Source organism: Gracilinanus agilis, chromosome 5 (genome assembly GCF_016433145.1).
Source record: "Gracilinanus agilis isolate LMUSP501 chromosome 5, AgileGrace, whole genome shotgun sequence".
Lineage (NCBI taxonomy): Eukaryota > Metazoa > Chordata > Mammalia > Didelphimorphia > Didelphidae > Gracilinanus > Gracilinanus agilis.
The window spans coordinates 125,383,348-125,402,857 of record NC_058134.1 but is presented as its reverse complement, the minus strand read 5'-3'; the positions used below and the strand labels follow the sequence as shown (position 1 = coordinate 125,402,857).

Genomic DNA, 19,510 nt, shown 5'->3' with positions numbered 1-19,510 from the left:
AGAATGTCCATACCAGAAGCTCAGTATGCACATTCTATACAAATAAGAATGATGATGATGATGATGAAGATGATAATAGTATTTTGATAACATTTTAAGATTTGCAAAGATATATATGTATATGTGTTCATAAATATATATATATATATATATATATATATATAATCTCACTTGATCCCTTAAACCTCTATGAGATAAGTACATTTATTATCTCCATTTTAAAGATGAAGAAATTGAGGCTGAATTTGAACTTAGGACTTCCTGACAGTTACGTCCAACACTTTATCCACATTGCATCCTCCATAGCATAATCTGTTGTGAAATCTCAAAACATCAGGCATGTATACAACACAAACACCAAAGCAAGCATTCCAAGGTGGAAGGGGTTTATCTAACACTTGGGATTCTTCTGACCATTCTATTGCTTAGTCATCACAGAAAGTCAGGTACTGGCTATACTTTCATAAAGTTTCTTTCTCCAAGTGCCTTCCTGTTCTCAGGCTGCTAAAATCAGAGCTGACAGTCATCTCACATCTTCTACTCTTAGGTATGTGAGCGCTCCTCACTCCCAATAGTTATCACCTTCCTTCTGACTTCCTTGTCATTCTGACTAGGGATAAAGAAAAGATCACAGTGGAAATCCCAGATAGAGCTGCTAACCAGTTTATTTATGCTCAGTGAATAAGTCTCCATTCACTGCAAAGAAAAACATTCTTGCGTCATTCCACTTGATCAGTAAAACTTAACTTAAGGCTTTCTGGTTAGCCCTGTCCTCACCTTGGCTATCATCTTCTGTATTTCCTTTTCATTTTTGCTTTCATATTCTGACAGATTTCAGAGTTCTCAGTTTTAGATAACACTCCCACAGTCTGCCAAATAAGCATCTTTTTAGTCTTGGCTCTCCCTTGGCAGACAACTCAATGTTGTCACTAAGAGATTAACTAACAGATTTGATTTTCTTCCTGAAAGTAATCTAGATAGCTAGGAGACAGCTGGATCCTGCAACATGGAATTCTACTCAGAACTAAGTAAAATCGAGGCGGCTAAGTTGCATAACAGCTAGAGCACTAAACTTGGAGACAGGAAGATTTTAGTTCAAATCTTGCTTCAAATTAGTAATAGCTGTGAAATCTGGGCAAGTCCCTTAACCTCTTTGTGTCTTAATTTCTCTATCTATAAAATGGCAATTTTGGACTCAATTATCTCTAAGATTCCTTCCAACTATCCATCAACAATCCTATGAAAGTTAACATGTCTAATCAGTGAGAATATAAACACGCTTAATAAATACCAAGTGTTAAAAATTTTCCCAAATGAAAATATGAAAAAAATTTTCCCAAATGAAAAAAAAATACCAATTTGGTCACGACATTGTAAATAATTAAGTAGGTATCAAGATGGCAAATGGTCAGTGGTTAATACGACTTTCAGCATTGTTGAATAGTATTACCAAACATTCAGACTGCCATCACTTCCCAACAAATCCATATACAAATTACAGTGGTTAGACACACTGGTCAGCTACCTACTCCCAAGTGCATACACAGAAGATGTCTTTTCTAAAAGCAGTCCAAAAGCTATTTTTTGGAACTTAAGCTAGTCCATGAAAGGCAGAATGGAACAGTGCAGTGATTCCCAAAGTGGGTGCTACTGCCCCCTGGTGGGTGCCGCAGCAATCCAGGGAGGCAGTGATGGCCACAGGTGTATTTATCTTTCCTATTAATTGCTATTAAAATAAAACAATTAATAATTTCCAGGAGGCTAAGTAATACTTTTTTCTGAAAAGGAGGCGGTAGGCCAAAAACGTTTAGGAATCACTAGTCTAGTGGAAAACATGTTGGACCTGGAGTCAGGAAGGCCTCATTTCAGTCCCACCTCTGATCCTTCTTAACTATGCAGAATTAAGCTATATACCTTTTCTGAGATTCTCTCATTATCTGGAAATTTCAATATAGCAAGCATTTAAGAAGTGCCTACTACATGCAATGTACTGTGTCAGGCTCTATGGATACAAAGACAAAAAAAAATACCAATAATAATAACTGTTCCCCTCAAATAAAGGACAAGAATGGCATGCATGTAGTACCAACTTCTCACAGGTAGAGGCATTATAGCAGTGGATAAAGAGCTGGACTCAGAACCAAGAAGATTTGGGTTCAAAGCCAGTTTCTGACACAAACTCTGTGATCCCAAGCAAGTCCCAAAACTCTCAGTAATCTAGCATAAGTAGAAGTGTTCTCTCATTTGGACATGGTCTATATCAATGAAAACAGAGCTCTAGTTCCTATCCCCACCTCTCTCAAGATTATTGTGAGGTTTCAATGAATAATAGATATGAAGTTAATTGCAAATGCTAAATTGCTCATCTAATGTCATCTGCTACTACTTTGGGGAATATAGTTGAGGAAAAGAGCAATATTAACATCCTCAATAAAGGAAAAACAAAACTGATCAAGGCATTGACCCTGAACCACCCAATAGATGCGAATAAAATGTGCTCATTAGGCCTGTTTAGCCAACCTTCCAATCCTATATTTCTGGTAGTGAAGAAAAGAAGATAAAGGGTCTTAAGGACCACATAGCTTTCGGTCAGTTAGATGGCTCAGTGGACTGAGAATCAGGCCTAGAGATAGGAGGTTCTGGGTTCAAATTTGGCCTCAGATACTTACTAGCTGTGTGATTGTGGGCAAGGTACTTTAGCCCCTCTACTAAACCCTTGCTGCTCTTCTGTCTTAGAATGAATACACAGTATTGATTCTAAAAGAGAAGGTAAAGGTTTTTTTTTTAAAAAGTCAAGTAGTTTTATCTTAGGTATATACAGTAATTGAACTGCTAGTGCTTGTAATATGTGCTTTTTGTCCAAAGGTTAACAAGTTGAAATACTAATGGAGCAATGCACCATCTTCACATTGATATTCTTAATAAACGCCATCATATGTGATCAACTATGATATCTATACGTTACCCCTATAATAATTATATCCAGCTCTCCTCTCTTTTTTGAATTTCAGCCCTAAACTACCAACTGTCCATTGAGTAAGGGAGAAGGAAAAGAAAAGGCTGATTCAATACTGTGAATCTAGGTCATGGTGGTACCCTAAAAAGAAATAAGGAAATTAGGAAGAGGACTGGTTTTAGAGAAAAGATTGTGAGTTCACTTTGGGGCTGGGCGAGAGTCTGAGTCAGATACAGGACATCCTGGTGAAATGCTCAGCAGGCAATTAATGGCGCAGGACAGTGGTTCAGGTGAGGGACAAAAGCTGGACACATAGATTTGGGATTCAACTGCATCATGAGTAATTTCTTCAAGAAGAGTTATTAGGTACTGGATGTGGCAAGCACTGAAGAATATCATCAAAAATTCAATTGATTTTATCTTAAAAGACAAGAAATGACAGACTACCAATAAAAAAGCTATTTTAGAGCCAGCTGTCTCTGAGCAGTTAGATCATCAAGTGGCTAGAATAAAGTCCACAACCAAAGAGCAAGAAAATACTAAGCTTGACCATAGAAAGTCCAATCTTTAAACTTCATTTTAAACAAGCTGTTGTATCTGGCAAACATTTAAATAGTGTTTTAAGATTTACGAAGCATTTTAACTATGCTAGCTCATTTAATCCTCAAATAATCTTCTAAGACAGATGTTATTATTATCCCCATTTTACAGAAGATGAAACTGAGAGGTTTCACATAGAGAGTAAGTGACTTACGCAGAATCATACAACTTGTAACCATCCAAAACAAGATTCAAACACTGAGCCACAAGGCTGGACAAAAGTAAAATTACTGCCTATCTCCATGGCTGAGAAATATTGTAACAGATTAAACCATTTTGACAAAAAAGAAATGTAAGTGATATCTTGCTCTATCATTTATTAACTGTGTGACACTGGACAATTTACTTTAAAAATTTTAAATCTCAGTTTCCTTACCTGTAGAACAGAGATAACATTACTTGAGCTAGCAGACTTAGAAAGTTCTTTTAAAAATAATACTGTATAAACTCCAAAGCACCATATCCATGAGAGCTAGTTCTCATTAAATAAGTATAGTAAGAACCTATTCGGTGTATGATACAATGTAAAGTCCTGAAGTTAGACTCCTTTAAAGAGTTAACAACTATATATAAAGCTCAATTAGCAGCTTCAATTCCTAACTGTGCTAAAGTTTGCTTATCAACTTTGAATATCACAAGGATCATCTAAATGAGTCCTTAAAAAGTGTAAAGTTTGAGAATATGCAATCAAAAGTCCTCAGGGCAGCCTGTGTTCTATGTGCTGTTTTCAACAACTGGTGACTAACTTGATTAGAATGAACTGGAAAGATAAGGTAAGGAAAATATACAGCTTCATCATGAAAATATGAAAATGTGCAGCTTAATTAGGAAATTTAAAGTAATGTACACAAATGCACCTGTATCTATCTGCAAAAATATGCAAAGAAGTGGGTAATGTAAAGTAGGTAATGCCAAGAAGCAAAAATTGTACTGAAGGCATTTTAAAAATAGGTTGTTAGTGACACATGCGAATCAAATTTTAAAATTAGAGTTGGAATGGACTTCGGAACTCACCTTGAACATGACTCATCCAGCCTGATTCCTACCTATTTTGATCTGCCATGAGGTTGGCAGAGACGTAGGATCATAACAAGTGTATGTGGGAAGTCATTTGGGATCATCAAAGCCTGATTTTCACAGAAAATGAAATTCAGACTCAGAGTAGTCCTGTGGATTTCTCAAACTCACTCAAGTAGTGGTTAATAGAGCCAGCCCTCCCAACTTTTGACTTCACCCCACAGTCTTCTTTTATGCTCCAAAGACCCAGGAACTCCAGCCAGACACATCTATCTCCTTTCAAGACACTGGTAGACCTTACCTTTGACTGCATTTGTTTACTGGGCATTAAGCCTCTCAGGCTTCACCAGATAGAACACTACCACCCACCACAAGATGGGGCATTCAGGGCTAATCATCTCCTTGCCCTAGTATACCTCTCTCTAGACACCGATACTCTTCTTGAATTGACTCTTTCATCGTTGGTATGCTCCTAAATTTTCTACTCTTCTCATTCCAGTAATTCTGAACTTTTTGTTGTGGTTGTACAAAGTCCATTAATCATCTCTCATTGCTTGCTCCCTTATGTCCATATTCCTCAGCCCTACTCTACCCAATATGCCACTCCAGGGCTACTCAACTTTTATAACTAAACTCTTTGAAATGACTGCTCAATAGTTAGCAAACTTGTTTTCATCTTTGACCATTTCCTTTCAAACTCTCTCCTTTTGGTACTCTCTAAGACTTGGCTCCAACCTGAGAATATGGCATCCCAGTCCAGGCTTTCCAGTGACATCCTTTTGTTTATATCCCTTGACTCACTTGGCATAGTGGAGGTGTTGGAATACTCCTTGTTCCCCATTGCCATTTCCATCCTCTCTGTCTGCCATCATCGAGTAACCTCAGAATGTTTTCCTTCTTCAAGGTTAATGCAATCCAAATTTATTAATCAATAAAATTTTTTGCTAATATCTGCCAATCCCCCCAGGAAATTTTACTTCCTAAAGGAGTTCAGTATCTGGTTCTAGTCTTATTCTCAATTCTAATTTCTCCTTTCTCAATCCTTTCTCAATACTAGGAGAACTCAACATACATTATGATAGCCCTTCAAATATCTAAACTTCCTAATTCCTCCACCTACTCAATTCCCATAACTTGTTCCTGTTCTCCACCTCAAATATACACAGAGATACTCATACCCTTGATGTTGTCATCATTAAAAAGTATACCACTTCTTTAGTTTACAGAGATTCACCATGAAGTCCTCTAAATAGTAAGTCACCATATTATTAAAATTAAAGTGTAAGAATGGCTAAAATGAAAGAAGGGGAGAGTAATGAATGTTGGAGGGGATGTGGCAAAATTGGGACATTAATGCATTGCTGGTGGAGCTGTGAACTGATCCAACCATTCTGGATGGCAATTTGGATCTATGCTCAAAGGGCTATAAAAGAATGCCTACTATTTGATCCAACCATACCATTGTTGGGTTTGTACCCCAAAGAGATCATAGATAAACAGACTTGCACGAAAATATTTATAGCCGCGCTTTTTGTGGTGTCAAAAAACTGGAAAACAAGGGTATGCCCTTGAATTGGGGAATGGCTGAACAAACTGTGGTATATGCTGGTGATGGAATACTATTGTGCTAAAAGGAATAATAAACTGGAGGAATTCCATGTGAATTGGAAAGACCTCCAGGAATTGATGCAGTATGAAAGGAGCAGAGCCAGAAGAACACTGTACACAGAGACTGATATACTATGGTAAAATCGAATGCAATGGACTTCTGTACTAGCAGCAATGCAATGACCCAGGACAATTCTGAGGGATTTATGGAAAAGAATGCTACCCACATTCAGATGAAGAACAGCAGGAGAGGAAACACAAGAAAATCAACTGCTTGAATACATGGGATGATGAGGACATGATAGGGGATCGAAAGTACCACACCAATGCAACCATCAACAATTTGGAAATAGGTCTTGATTAATGACACATGTTAAAAGCAGTGGAAATGCATATCGGCCAGGGGAGGGGAGAGATGGGGGGGGGGGGGTAAGAACATAAATCTTGTAACCATGTTAACTTTTCTAAAATATAAATATTAATATTAATAAATGTTTAAAATTAAAAAAAATTAAAGTGTAATTTTATTTTAAAAGGTGAGTTTATACTCATAAATATGTCAGTTACAGATAAAACAGATCACATGCATAGGAAAAAGAAAAACCAAATGCCTAAAGACATAAAGGACAGAGCATTATAGTTCTTAAAGTGGACAAGGTGATAAATTATTTTTCTCAAAAGTTTTGTCTATTCTCTAAATGATCACTTTATTGAAAATATTAACAATATGGAAATAGGTCTTAATCAATAATACATGTAAAAGCCAGTGGAATTGTTGGCTACAGGTTGGGGTGCAGAGAGGAGGGGAGGAAAAGAACATGAGTCATGTAACCATGGAAAAATATTCTAAATTAATTAAATAAATTTTAGAAACATTTTTTTTAACCCTTACCTTCCGTCTTGGAGTCAATACTGTGTATGGGCTCCAAGGCAGAAGAGTGGTAAGGGTAGGCAATGGGGGTCAAGTGACTTGCCCAGGGTCCCACAGCTGGGAAGTGTCTGAGACCAGATTTGAACCTAGGACCTCCCGTCTCTAGGCATGGCTCTCAATCCACTGAGCTACCCAGCTGCCCCCTAGAAACATTTTTTAAAAAATGCTTTGACCATTATCTATAAGAATAGAGACAAATCTTTTAATCGAATTGGTATAGGGATCTTCCAGGAAGAGAAAGTCCCTTTACCAATAAAATGTGACACCATCTCTGTAATTTATAGTCTTAGGAAAACCTAGAGAACTGGGAGGTTGTTACTTCCCCATTGTCACACAGTATGTGTCAGAGGCAGGACTTGAAACCAGATCTTCCTAGTTTTGAAGCCATGTCTCTAGCCATTACACTGGAGTGCCTCTAGTTATTTAAAGCGTTAGCTGCGCATATATTAAATGTTAGACCATGTACTCATCTATGTTCTCATTAAGTTTCTATTTTTAGGAAAATAGTAGAAGCTTCTCTTGAAAGAGCCAATTCGGACAGGACTTTCTCAAATCTAGTTACACTGACCTTCTTGCTATTCTTCACATAGAACACTTCATTATCAAATCCCAAGCCTTTGGTAGACCTCCCTATACTGGCAGTGCATCCTTACATCTGCCTCATGGATTCATAGGTCTCTTTCAAGATGAGTTAAGCTGCTGCTGAAAGAGCTCTTCTGGACTATGGAGGAGTGCTGGCTGGAACGCTGAGATCTTGGTGAGACTGCTTTCAGTATCTTCTTTAGAAGTCCATGTGGTGAGTTTAAAGACTGAATCTTCCTGAACTTCTCTTAAGGAACTTCCCCTTAATAGAGACTCTATGAATGAAGCTTTGCTTCATTCACCTCCAGGCTTCTGGCTCTCTGACTCAAGGCTGAGGGTTAATTAGATCTACCTGGATTAATTAGAGGATTATAGTAATTTACCTACAGTGTTAGATTCTTATTTCCTTATTTCCTCTCTCTCTTCTCAATTGTAAATAAACTTCCATAAAAGTCAATTTTGACTTGAGATTATTCTTAATTGAGGATTGATAATTGTTCAATCCTCCAGCGACCACCTTTTAATATATTTACCCAAAAAAAAACCTTTTCCCCCTTACATAAAGTTACTAGTTGTGGCACCCTGGGCAAGTCTCTTAACCACCATTGCCTTATAATCCATTGGAGAAGGAAATGATAAACCAAGGAAACTTCATATGAGATCATGAAGAGTCAAAACAACTGAGCATTAACATTGACAACAAAAATTATAATCTTTATAATTTAATATTTCATCCTCTTTCTAGATTATAAATTCCTTATATTCAAGGAGTATGATTTTTTAAACTCTTAATTTCTAGGGTCTTTACAAAGAATATGTTTAATATTTGTCCAATCAAATTTGAGTGAAGATTTTAAACTTACTGGTGGGGTAAAAAAATTATAAGTAGAATAAATTATTACTACTGAATAATTATTCTCATAGTCTCTGTAGTTCCTTAGATATGACCCATAGTATGGAGTCCAATCATTTTAATAGACTTTTAAGTTATTTGAAAAGAATATAAGTGATTTAATAATAATTTTTAAAAACAAAAAATAATTAAAAAGGTTCACTGATGCATGACTCTAAGCTGTGAGAAGTGTCTTGCAATTTAAGTATTCTGTTAGCTTATCTGTCTTTAAGAGTCCATGATGACTGATTCCATTGCTAAAAATACATATGGCAAGAATGACTGTAGGAACATATAGATGTGTGGCACATCAAACAAATTTAAATTTGCTGTCAAGGCAGGTATGATTCACTGATTACAGAATGCCATCACTATATGGTAGGTACTTTTATATTGTTTTTCTTTGGCTTCTGAAGGAGGGAATGGTTGGCAGTGGTACCTCTCAGAATGTAATTGCCCAAGGTAGTACCTTGCCTGCCCCAACTCTGAGCAGCTTGCAAAACTTCAGCTATTTAAATGTGAAAAGTGATATATGGAAGACTGTGACCTAGCAAGAGAATCATGAGATTGGAGGCTAAATGCAGGACTGCTGACAAGGGAGCATATGGAGGAGGAGTAAGCTACACTAGGACAGCACCTGAACTCTTTCTTTGCAGGTGGCAAGCACAATGTCCAGAGTTCTATGGTCTCCAAGAAAGGTATATAAAAAAGCAGCACTCCTAGCCTTCAAGAAATGACAGGTTCTGGATAATTATTCCCCTCAGTCAATGAGTTTCTTTTTTTCTCCCACCAGTTAGAATAATGATGACTTATATTTTGATAGCAGTTAAGAGACAGATTACAATATTTTCCATAATCAAATGAGATAGTATGTGTAAAGCATTTAACTGGCACAGAATAAGTACTTTAAAAATATTTGTTTCTTTTCCTTTTTACAACAGGCATGTAGCAAATATAGGAATATTCTTTCTTTTTAACCAATGAAGAAAATGAGATTTAAAAGTTTTAAGTAACTTGTCCAGGTCTCCCCCCCCCCTTCTTCTAGTAAAGCCCTGTGATTTAATTGATATTACAGATGTGGAAATTCCATCCACCAGGGGATATCAGCAACAACTCATCTGTAATTTATAGGCTCAGGAAGTTTATTGGTCACCATGGCTTGCTCTTGGTCACAAAACTAGGATGTCTCAGAAAAAATCTTGAACCTAAAGTTTAGGTCTGACCATGTTTCATACCTCCAGGCTCCCTATTTAATAACTGGCAATGGCTCTAACCCTGCAGTATCAAATTTGAAATTCTCTGACTAGCATTTAAAGAACTTTGTCTACTTGCTCTTTGTATTTTTGCAATCTTCTACTTTATTCCCCATAATTTAGTATGGGGACAGCTATATGGTACAATTGTTAGCACACCACGCCTGAAGTCAGGAAGATATCCTTCCTGAGTTCAAATCTGGCCTCAGACACTTACTAGTTTTGTGACACTGGTCAAGTCACTTAACGTATTTGCCTCAGTTTCCTCATTTGTAAAATGAGCTTTAGTAGAAAATGACAGACCATTCCAGTACCTTTACCAAGAAAACCCCAAAATGGGATCATGAAGAGTTGGACATAATGAAAACAAATGAACAATTTAGTATAAGATCCATGTATATGGGCGTTACTATCTCTTAGATTCATTGGTTTTCCACTGGCTGTTCTCCATGCCTGGAATGCTTTCCCTCTTCTTCTCTGGCTATTGACTTCCTTTAAGCCTTAGCCTAAATTCCACCTTCTGCAAGAAGCCTTCCTTTAACTTGTTCCAGGAGCTTCCCTTCCAGCCAGCACTTTCCCTCTAAGATTATCTTCCCTTTACACTACATAGGATAGGTAGAGAATTCTTTGCATGTTTTCTCCCCGTTCTTCCCAGGTCAGGTCCTTGAGGGAAGGGACTATGTTCCTGTTTTCCTTTGGTTGCTTAGTCTTATAGTAAATGTTTAATAAATATTGACTCATAGATTGACTGGAAGGCACCAAGAATTCATCTACAATAAATGAAAAAATAACTACTAGTTAGGAGCCTACCTTCCTAAAGAAGAAAAGTACACAAATACACAGATATTACAAAGTGGCTAAATACAAGGTGTGAATACATTTCCATCTTGGCAATTTAGGGAGGTAGGTTTAGAGTATATTTTCAAACATCAATTTAAGATGTAAGAAACAAAGTAAGATTTTATAAGGCAATGGTAGAGATGGGTGGGGGCACTCTTTTCGTCCACCTGAGTCAGAAGCTTTGCCATGCTCCTTGGGTGGGAAAGGAAAGATTTCCTTTTTCCATAGGACTGTCCAGACCACCCAACAAGCTGCTTTGACAGTAGCGACACCTGTGGTAAAGCTGAAAAAGCTTCCCAATAACCTACAAGGAAGCACTAGCAACCCCAAGCCTCACTAAATCTCCTGTTTGGTTCAATGAACAGAATGTAGTAGGTTGGCAAGAAGAGAACATTTTTGCATTTTTCCCATCACTGTTATTCCTAGCATCATAAATAAGAATCAATAGGCCATTTTAACTAGCATATGCTCACAACCATTTAGCATTTGAGTGTCAAATATGTACTCCCTAGGCAATAAAGTCCTTGCCCGCTGGGCTCATGATCTAAATCCAAAAGATGAACAAGGCATATAAGGATGGAAGAAGATAATGTATTTTGTTGTTGTTATTGTTGGGAGAAGGGGAAAACTGCAGGGGAAAGAAGAGTCCTAGTAAACTGTAGAGGTGACTCAGAACTCACATTTGAAGAAAAGAAACCAAAGACTATGTGAAAAGTTGAAGAGAGCCCACCCTGATGGGCTCATCCACAAATGCTCAATCAGAGGTAACCCCTTAGGCAAGTATTACTGCCAGAGCTCTCAGCCCGCAGATTCCTAAGAGAGGTGTCATGAAGGCTGAATTGAGTTCCACTTCCTCTATTTAGAAAAAAAGACACCAGCTAAAGGAAATAAAGAATCTAAGTCATTCTATCTTTAAGAACAATGCTAGAGTAATTCCGTTTGAAGCTGGCATCCAGCTACAAAGATGCTCAAAGCTGAAAATAAGAGACTGGTCCAAAGAGAAGATGAGAGGCCAAAGGGATGGTTGGAGGTGATGGTTTATGTGCAATGTGAAGGTGGAGGGGATACAGGGCTTCTATATGGAGGCACACTCCCAAGGGAAGGGGTGTGCTCTGTAGTTGGCATATAAAGTAAGGGAGGAAGCAGAGTAGTGATGGGGGAAATAAATGGGTAGAGTAATAAAATCTCACCCATCACCTCAGTAACCTATAAAGAATGTTTCTTCCTTCTTTAGAAAGACAAAGGGAACTTTAAGTAGCATTAAGTAATTATCTTTTCTAAACTCAGTAAGTCTTGAAAAATAAATGAGAAACATTGTCTCACTTGGAATTTAGCCTGACCCCCAAAGGTAACAGTAAACATGAGACAAATACCAAGTCTCAGTTTACTAAAAAACAAAAGAAAACAGATGTTTAAAACCCCCAAACTTTCAGAGATTGCCTTGCCTTTTTTCCCTGAAGATATGTTGTATAAAAATTCATAGATCTCTAGCTATAGAAGGCTGATAAGAAAGATTTTCCCAAGCTTATGAGAACTAAGCTTTTATCCATGTTAATTTGTTATCCAGACATGGCTCCCAAAGGCAGTACAAGTGTTGGGAGACCAGCATTGCCAAATGGGAAGTGTTACTAACATGATAATATGAAACTTGCTTGTTTTGTTCATGTGGATATGGCAAGATAAGTTAAAGATTCTCCACCCTCAAAGACCTCCCTAAAGCTTTCAAAACCACCACAAAATTTGAATGCAAATTTGAATTAGACATCTCTTCATAAATACCTTTCTAGTTAAGCAGGGACAAGGCTGTTGGAGGTAAAAATCAATGTTGAACTATGAGCATGGGCACTTTAAACTGCCCTGTAATCTTCATTCTCCCAAGCATTTTGATCAATAGTATGTCAGTTGACCTTATTTCCTCACTAAAAATGGATACAGAAGCTAGATGTGATAGCAGTTTAGAACACAAACACCTCTAGCATCTGCTGGAGAATTTCCCTCAACAATCATCACAATAATGATAATATGGGCCATCACTGACAATCATATTAATAACAATAATAACAAGATCCAGGTATATATTTCTTTGATTTTCTTCTGGTGAAGCATCATTCTCAAAATCAATTTATTTCAGGAAGAGCAATAATGGAATTTTCATTAAAATCTGTTTCCTAATGCAGTTACCTCAGGGGTGTATCTGGTCTAGCATGTCAAGTCAACAGGCTTTTTGTTATACTATTGGAATAGCTGAAATCTGGCAGGTTATTACAATTTCAACAACAGCCAAAGACATGGCCAGAATTCAGAACCCATGAAAATTCAGCAGTTTGATATCACATTCACAGATGACATTTCATTCGATATGCCCAAAGCCACTGCTATTAAGGTTATGTCTCCTCACACAATTTTGGGGGGGGGATTGAAATGATTTCAGCTTAATCAGATGATATTTCTAAGATAGGCAGCTGAGTTGAATAGCCATTTACTTGTAAAATAATCAGATATTTGATTGAATTCAATCACTTCTTCCCTTACAATTTAAACCATTTGTGGTGCATAAACACAGAATCTAAAAAAATAATCTGAAGATTGATAGGCATCGTTATTGTTCTGATGTTTAACTTTGCTTTCTCTTGTAAAATTTAACAAAAGAAAAATTACAAAATAAGTTTTCTTTCATTTATTTTAGGTGACTTTTTAAAAGGCCCACTATAATCTATTTATCCTACTTGTTTTCCACTCCTCCCCAAAAGAAATGCTCCACTCCAATCAAACTGATGTCACTCTTCTGAACTTACACCATTTTCATTTTGGTGTTTGGTTTGTTAGTGTTCTTGCACAGAACTTTCTCTTCCATCTTGCCAAATCCTACCCTTTTTCCTAAGGTCTAACTATATTCTTACTTCTTTTGTGAACCCTTCCCTGACTATTCAAGCCTACTCTCATTTCTCCCTTCACCAAAAAATCTACTGGTCTACACTATATAATTTAGTATTTAATTTAGTATTTTTGTGCTATTATTGCTACACATTTTTCCATTCATCTAATTATGTTTAACCTACCTTCCTAACAGAATCATAAGCTCCTTGTGGGCAAGAGCCATTTCTTAACAGATTTCTTTTATCATTCATAATGCTTAAGACAGTGCTGAGCCCATAAATCTGTTAAATCTTACCGACAAGCAGCTAATGATTCTGTCAGGAAGGTAAGATTTCTTTATATGAGTTTTGTTCTGTGCTAGGTTCTCTATGGGATATAGGAGAATAGCAGAGTTGATCAGTAATTTTTTAACAAATGACTCTCTGGGGGGGGGGAAGTATTTATAATAGATTTTTACATTTCATCTGAAATATTTAGATTTTCTCTATCACTTTCTTAAATCTGGAATACCAACAAAATCCCAGGCCCTGATTTATAGCCATTCCCAATTTCCCAGGTTTAAATGTTCATAAAGAAATTTAACAATCAGTTCACAAGAGCCTGTTTGAGCTAACTCCTTCACAAAGAGCATTTCATTTCATATGTAATTATGAACAACAAAATACTCAAGTATCCAACCTGTGCATTTCTTGATATGACTGTTCCTTTTTCCATGTGATCCTAATTTGCAACCAAAATTCTCCTCCCAAAATTCAGCGAACCATACATTCCTCCGGTTATTGGCAAGAGTGCGGCTTCTAAAATATCGATCAAACCCTGTGATGAACAAAAAAGAAATTATTTAAAAGTTATTTTGGATGTTATTATTTCTAAAATAAAGCCAAATTAAGGGCATAATTGAAATGGAATTGGATATACTTGCGAATCAATGAGTTATGTGAGTTATCAGTTCTGTTCACTAAGAACATAGAATAAGGAATATAGACTAGTTGAAAGATATTTCACCTCAGGGTCAAGAAAATCTAGACTCAAGTTTTGACAAATCACTTAAACTCTCTGTTCCCCAGGCAAATCTTTGTGCCTATAAATTAAAGGGAAGGTATATACCTGCATTTAAAAGAGTATCTCCTTTGGAAGTTTCCTATATCAATGAAATTACAGTTTGAGTCCAACCCTATCACAATGAAACAAAATACAATGAAAATTAAAAATAAAACATCAGGATCAATAGCGTCATCCCCTGAAATGTCCAAATCTAAAACAAGGACAACAATCAGGAAGAAGACAACAGACCTTCAGTCATTACGCAAGCCCTGACTCTAAGCAACAGTTATATGAAAACAACTTCATCTTTAATATATAGTTCTCTTTTGATTAGATATCCCTTCATTTTCCTCCTTTCTTCAGCTCCTCATTCCCTCTCTGTTCTCCTCACCACCTTCTGAATATATATATATATATATGTATATATATATATATATATATGACTTTCATTCTAGGGGCACTAAGGTGGGTCAATGGATAGAGCACCAGGCTTAGAGTCAGAAAGACGTGAGTTCAAATTTGGCTTCTGATACTTATTAGCTGTGTGACTCTGGGAAAGTCACTTAACCCTATTTCTTCAATTTCTCTGTCTGCAAAATGAGCCAGAGCAGGAAATGACAAACCATTCTAGTATCTTTTCTTTTCTTTTCTTTTTTAAACCCTTATCTTCTTTCTTAGAATCAATACTTTGTACTGGTTCTAAGCTAGAAGAGTGGGAAGGGCTAGACAATGGGGTCAAGTGATTTGCCCAGGGGCACATAGCTAGGAAGTGTCTAAGGTTAGATTTGAACCCAGGACCTCCCATCTCTGAGCCTGGTTCTCAATCCACAGAACCACCTAGATGCCCCCTCTATTATCTTTTCTAAGAAAATTCAAAATGGTGTCATGAAGCATCAGACACCACTGAAATGACTGAAGTTCAGCAATTTTCACTCAGCATTACTAGCCCCACTTGGTCTGCCCTCCTTAGAAGAACTAATGTTCCAATATTTTCCTGTTCTGACCACACAATTTGCTAGCATTATGTCACATTTTCTTGGTAATCTGGTAAACTAATGTGTGCTGATGTGATTGTGGATAACAATAAGTTCTAATGAGCTCATATATTACTCTACCCAGGTCATCAGCCAGAAGAGTGATCCTGAAGTTGAGAATTTCTGAAACCACATCATGGCAGTGAAGAAAACATTTAGAAGCTGACAGATCTTTAAGGGACTGTACTAAGTCACTTTGGACCCCTAGACAACTTGGGTATTAGACTAATCTTACATACCACTTTCCTTTCTTAGGTAAATTAAAACAACTGAATGACTGAAAGAAAATAATACTAAGCTATTTTTGCATGCATAATACAGGTCTAATAATAGCTGAGATAAGCAAGGACTAAAATCTGATATAAAAAAATTGAAACATAAAATAAATGAAAGGAAAAAGGAAAAGAGAAATTAACAACAATTGTGATTGGTTCCACTACTCTATTACTGTTCTATATTAGGCTTAGTTATGTCCTCTTGATCCTGAACATGGATAATAACCGTGGAAGAGTCATTTGGAGGATTAGGGAGGCTGTTTTTTTTTGTTTTTTTTTTTTTCCAGTAGGAAGCAGATTGGTATAGTGGAGAGAGCTCTGGTCTCAACATCAAGAAGATCTGAGTCTGAATGCTATTTTAGATGCTTACCTGTTATGGTGCCTGAAGCAAGTCACCACCTATCTCAACTTCAGATTTCTTATAAGTAAAAATGGAATAATAAAAGCATCTACCTATTTCTCAGAGTTGTTATGAGCGTCAAATGAAATAATATATGTAAAGCCCATTATGAAGTATAAAATGCTATATCAGTGTTAACTCATTTTTTTAAATGGATTTATTGCTCCATACACTCCTTTCTTCACAGGATTGTTATATGGCAAGAGCACTATTTATCTTAAAGCATTATATAAATGTGAGCTATTTATTAGCAGTTGCAATGTTGTGAAAAGAGCACTATGTTGGAAATAAGATATGAGTTCTAGACCTAGTTCTGCTATGCATTAACTGTGTTATTTTATACAAGTCCTTTCATCTCTCTAAGACTCAGTTTCCCAAGGTATGAAGGAAGGAAAGGAAAGGGAAAGGAAGGGAAGGGAAGATGAAAAAAGAAGAAATAAGAGAAAAGCCACAAGAATTCTCAGTATGGTTTATGCACTTGCCCAAGAAAAGAAAGAAACAAAATTATTACTATTCAAAAAATAGAAGAAAAGCAGTCCCTTTTCCCACCTTCCTACCTCCGAGGAAGTGACCAGAAGTAGGGATATTAATTTTCCATATTTTCATCTCCAATTTCAAAGCAAATAAAAATTATCTTCCACTTTAGACTTCTAAGAGGGACATTCTTCTTTCTCTCATTCCACATTACCTCTCTAGAAGACTTATTTTTGATTGTGAGAACATATTTACATATGTTATCTCACATAGTTAATAACTGGTGGATTCAATCAATACAATAAAACTGGTTATGCATATTCATACAACCAGAGTGAGTTATTACAAATGTTTACATTCTAATTATATCATGTTTTATCCCACTGATCTTCAGTTCCTGTAACTGAAACACACCCATTTGTTGATCTCAGACATGACAATGTGTCCTTACCATCAATTGAAGCTCTTTTGGGTAGAATAGTTACAGCCCCCTCAGCAATTTCTTCTTGTTGATAGACAGGTGATATTTTTGAGCCCCAGCTATCTGAACCAATCCAGAGAAAATGCCCACTTTGATTTATTTTTTTGGCAGCTTCCAATATTCGCCTGTAGAAATGAAAGTAAATGAAGCCTATAGCATTTACCAAGAAATTCAACAAATGCAAGTCCTAGAACACTAGCTGGATCTAGTTATACATATTTGATAGGCCACTATTATCCATTTAGTCAATCATTCATTTCAACTACCTAAATCATATGTCCTAAAGGAAATAGTCAAGACTTTAATTTCAATATATGTTAATTAGCTTTCTCCTAAAGCTCAATTATATTCTTCAACCTATCATCTTCATTTGTTTCTTTTTCAATTTCTGGGTCTTAGTATAGAGCATGTTGAGTCTTAGGGTAACAGGATAACTAAGGGGGGCTCAGAATTAAGACTCTAGTCTTCAGAACTGTAAGGCCATTTTTCTTCACATAATTTAAATATCCAAACATTTTACATACATTAGAAGGAAGAATGGAGATCCCCAGAGATGTTTCTCTATAAGGAAGAAGAGGGACAAGTACCTGATATCATCCTCATTGGCAAACATGATCACTGCCCGAGCATTAGGTGTTTCCAACAGACGTTTGATGATTTTATCAAATTCTCCAGGCCTTGGTTCACGGGGGATTTTCTGTGACTGAGCAATGCAAACACCACCTGCAAAAGGGAAGGAAAGAAAAGACAAGAGGGCAATGCTGATGTACTGATGTTTTTTAATTAATTCTGTGACTTTAGGAGAGCCATTGTGGACAGTTGTTTATAAAGACATATTCGGCAAAGGGAACGTTGTTTTTTGTGAAGATGAGATTAACTTGCCCCCCCTTGCCCCCATAGGTTTAGATTTAATCATCAGAAGTGTATACACCCCATTATCTTTAAGTATGGGGAGGTCTGTGACCCACATGTGCTATAGTGGGTGACGAATCAGAAAGTCACTTACTCCACCCCCCCACCCCTAAGCAAATCTAAAGCTGCAATTGATCCATGTAAAGTGAAAGGGCTGCAAAGGCCCTTTGAACTTGACCTTGAAGGAAGTCTCCGGCTTGGGACCTTGGAAGGTTCTTGGATTTTCCCTTAGAACTACCACGTGGGTGAGTGAAAAAGGCTGATTCCTTTTCCTGGCTTTTCTAGAGGTACTAGCCTCCAGAGAGGTGCCTCGTCTTAGAAGAGGCCTGCTGGCTAAAACCCTTGTTTAATTTTCCTCTGGGCCCTCTTTGCTGGGGCCTTTGAAGCCCTGCCTGATTCTGGCCAGGTGGGAGTAATTATCTACTCTCTTATTTCCTTACTTTCACTCTTTCTCCTTTTGTAAATAAACTACCATAAAAATGTCATATTGACTTGAGAAATATATTTTCAGTGACCACATTTTTATATATTTAGTGTAACCTTAAATTTTTAACCCTTACATTCTCCAGTATCTGTCCTTACCCATAAGAAACAGTCTTGTTTAAGGATAACCCAATTCTTGCATCATATGAAAATATCAGTTATAAATATGTACCTCAGTTCCAGGATATTTTTTCCTAAAATAATGGGTTATTTTTCCTTGACACAGATGGGAAAAGATTGCATGAATGAAATTAGGAGAGTTCAGCAATTAAAGGTAAAATAGCAGCTAGTTTGCTGAGACAGCTTTGAGGCAAAATCCTTCTTTTAATTTTGAAATTAACTTCCACCCTTCAATAGACAAACCATATATTAAGTTCCATCTATTCTATGATCAAAAGTACTCAGAGTAACCTTCCCCCAAGGGGTCTGCTAGTCAGAAAGTCAGTAATAGACAATCTGGGACTTGAGAATGTTCTTTATATTGGAAGCCATTATGACTAGAGATCCTTTATAAGATTTTATTCATCCCAGTAGCAAAGAAAGGCTTCCCATTATCACTAAAGAAGAATGAAGATGGAGGGGAAAGAGGAACATGTCTTTTACGTCTTTCAAACTTTATATGATCTTCTTCCCCATCAAGCAAGGAAGGACTGAGGGCTGGAAGAACTTTAGATGTCATCTAGTTCAGTGATGGTGAAACTTTTAGTGACTGAGTGCCCAAACTCTAACCCTCAAGCCACATGCGAGTCCCTGCCCCCTTATTCCAGACAGGGAAGGGAGGAAGAGCTCCCATTGGGCTGCTGGGCAGAGGAGCAGTGATAGGAGAAAGGTCTTCAGGCACAGGTGGAGCA

At 37.0% G+C, this 19,510-nt stretch overlaps 1 protein-coding gene across 1 annotated transcript in view; it reads right to left on the bottom strand.

Annotated features, from left to right (window-relative positions):
- The window catches only part of GRM8 (glutamate metabotropic receptor 8), a 960,215-nt gene that overhangs the window by 531,583 nt on the left and 409,122 nt on the right, over positions 1 to 19,510 (bottom strand). Inside the window, exons 3-5 of the mRNA XM_044677717.1 lie at positions 17,852 to 17,987; positions 17,235 to 17,389; positions 14,235 to 14,372 (exon numbers count right to left, since the gene is read on the bottom strand). Of these exons, the coding sequence (XP_044533652.1) occupies positions 14,235 to 14,372; positions 17,235 to 17,389; positions 17,852 to 17,987 (429 nt within the window). The remainder of the gene's footprint in view (positions 1 to 14,234; positions 14,373 to 17,234; positions 17,390 to 17,851; positions 17,988 to 19,510) is intronic.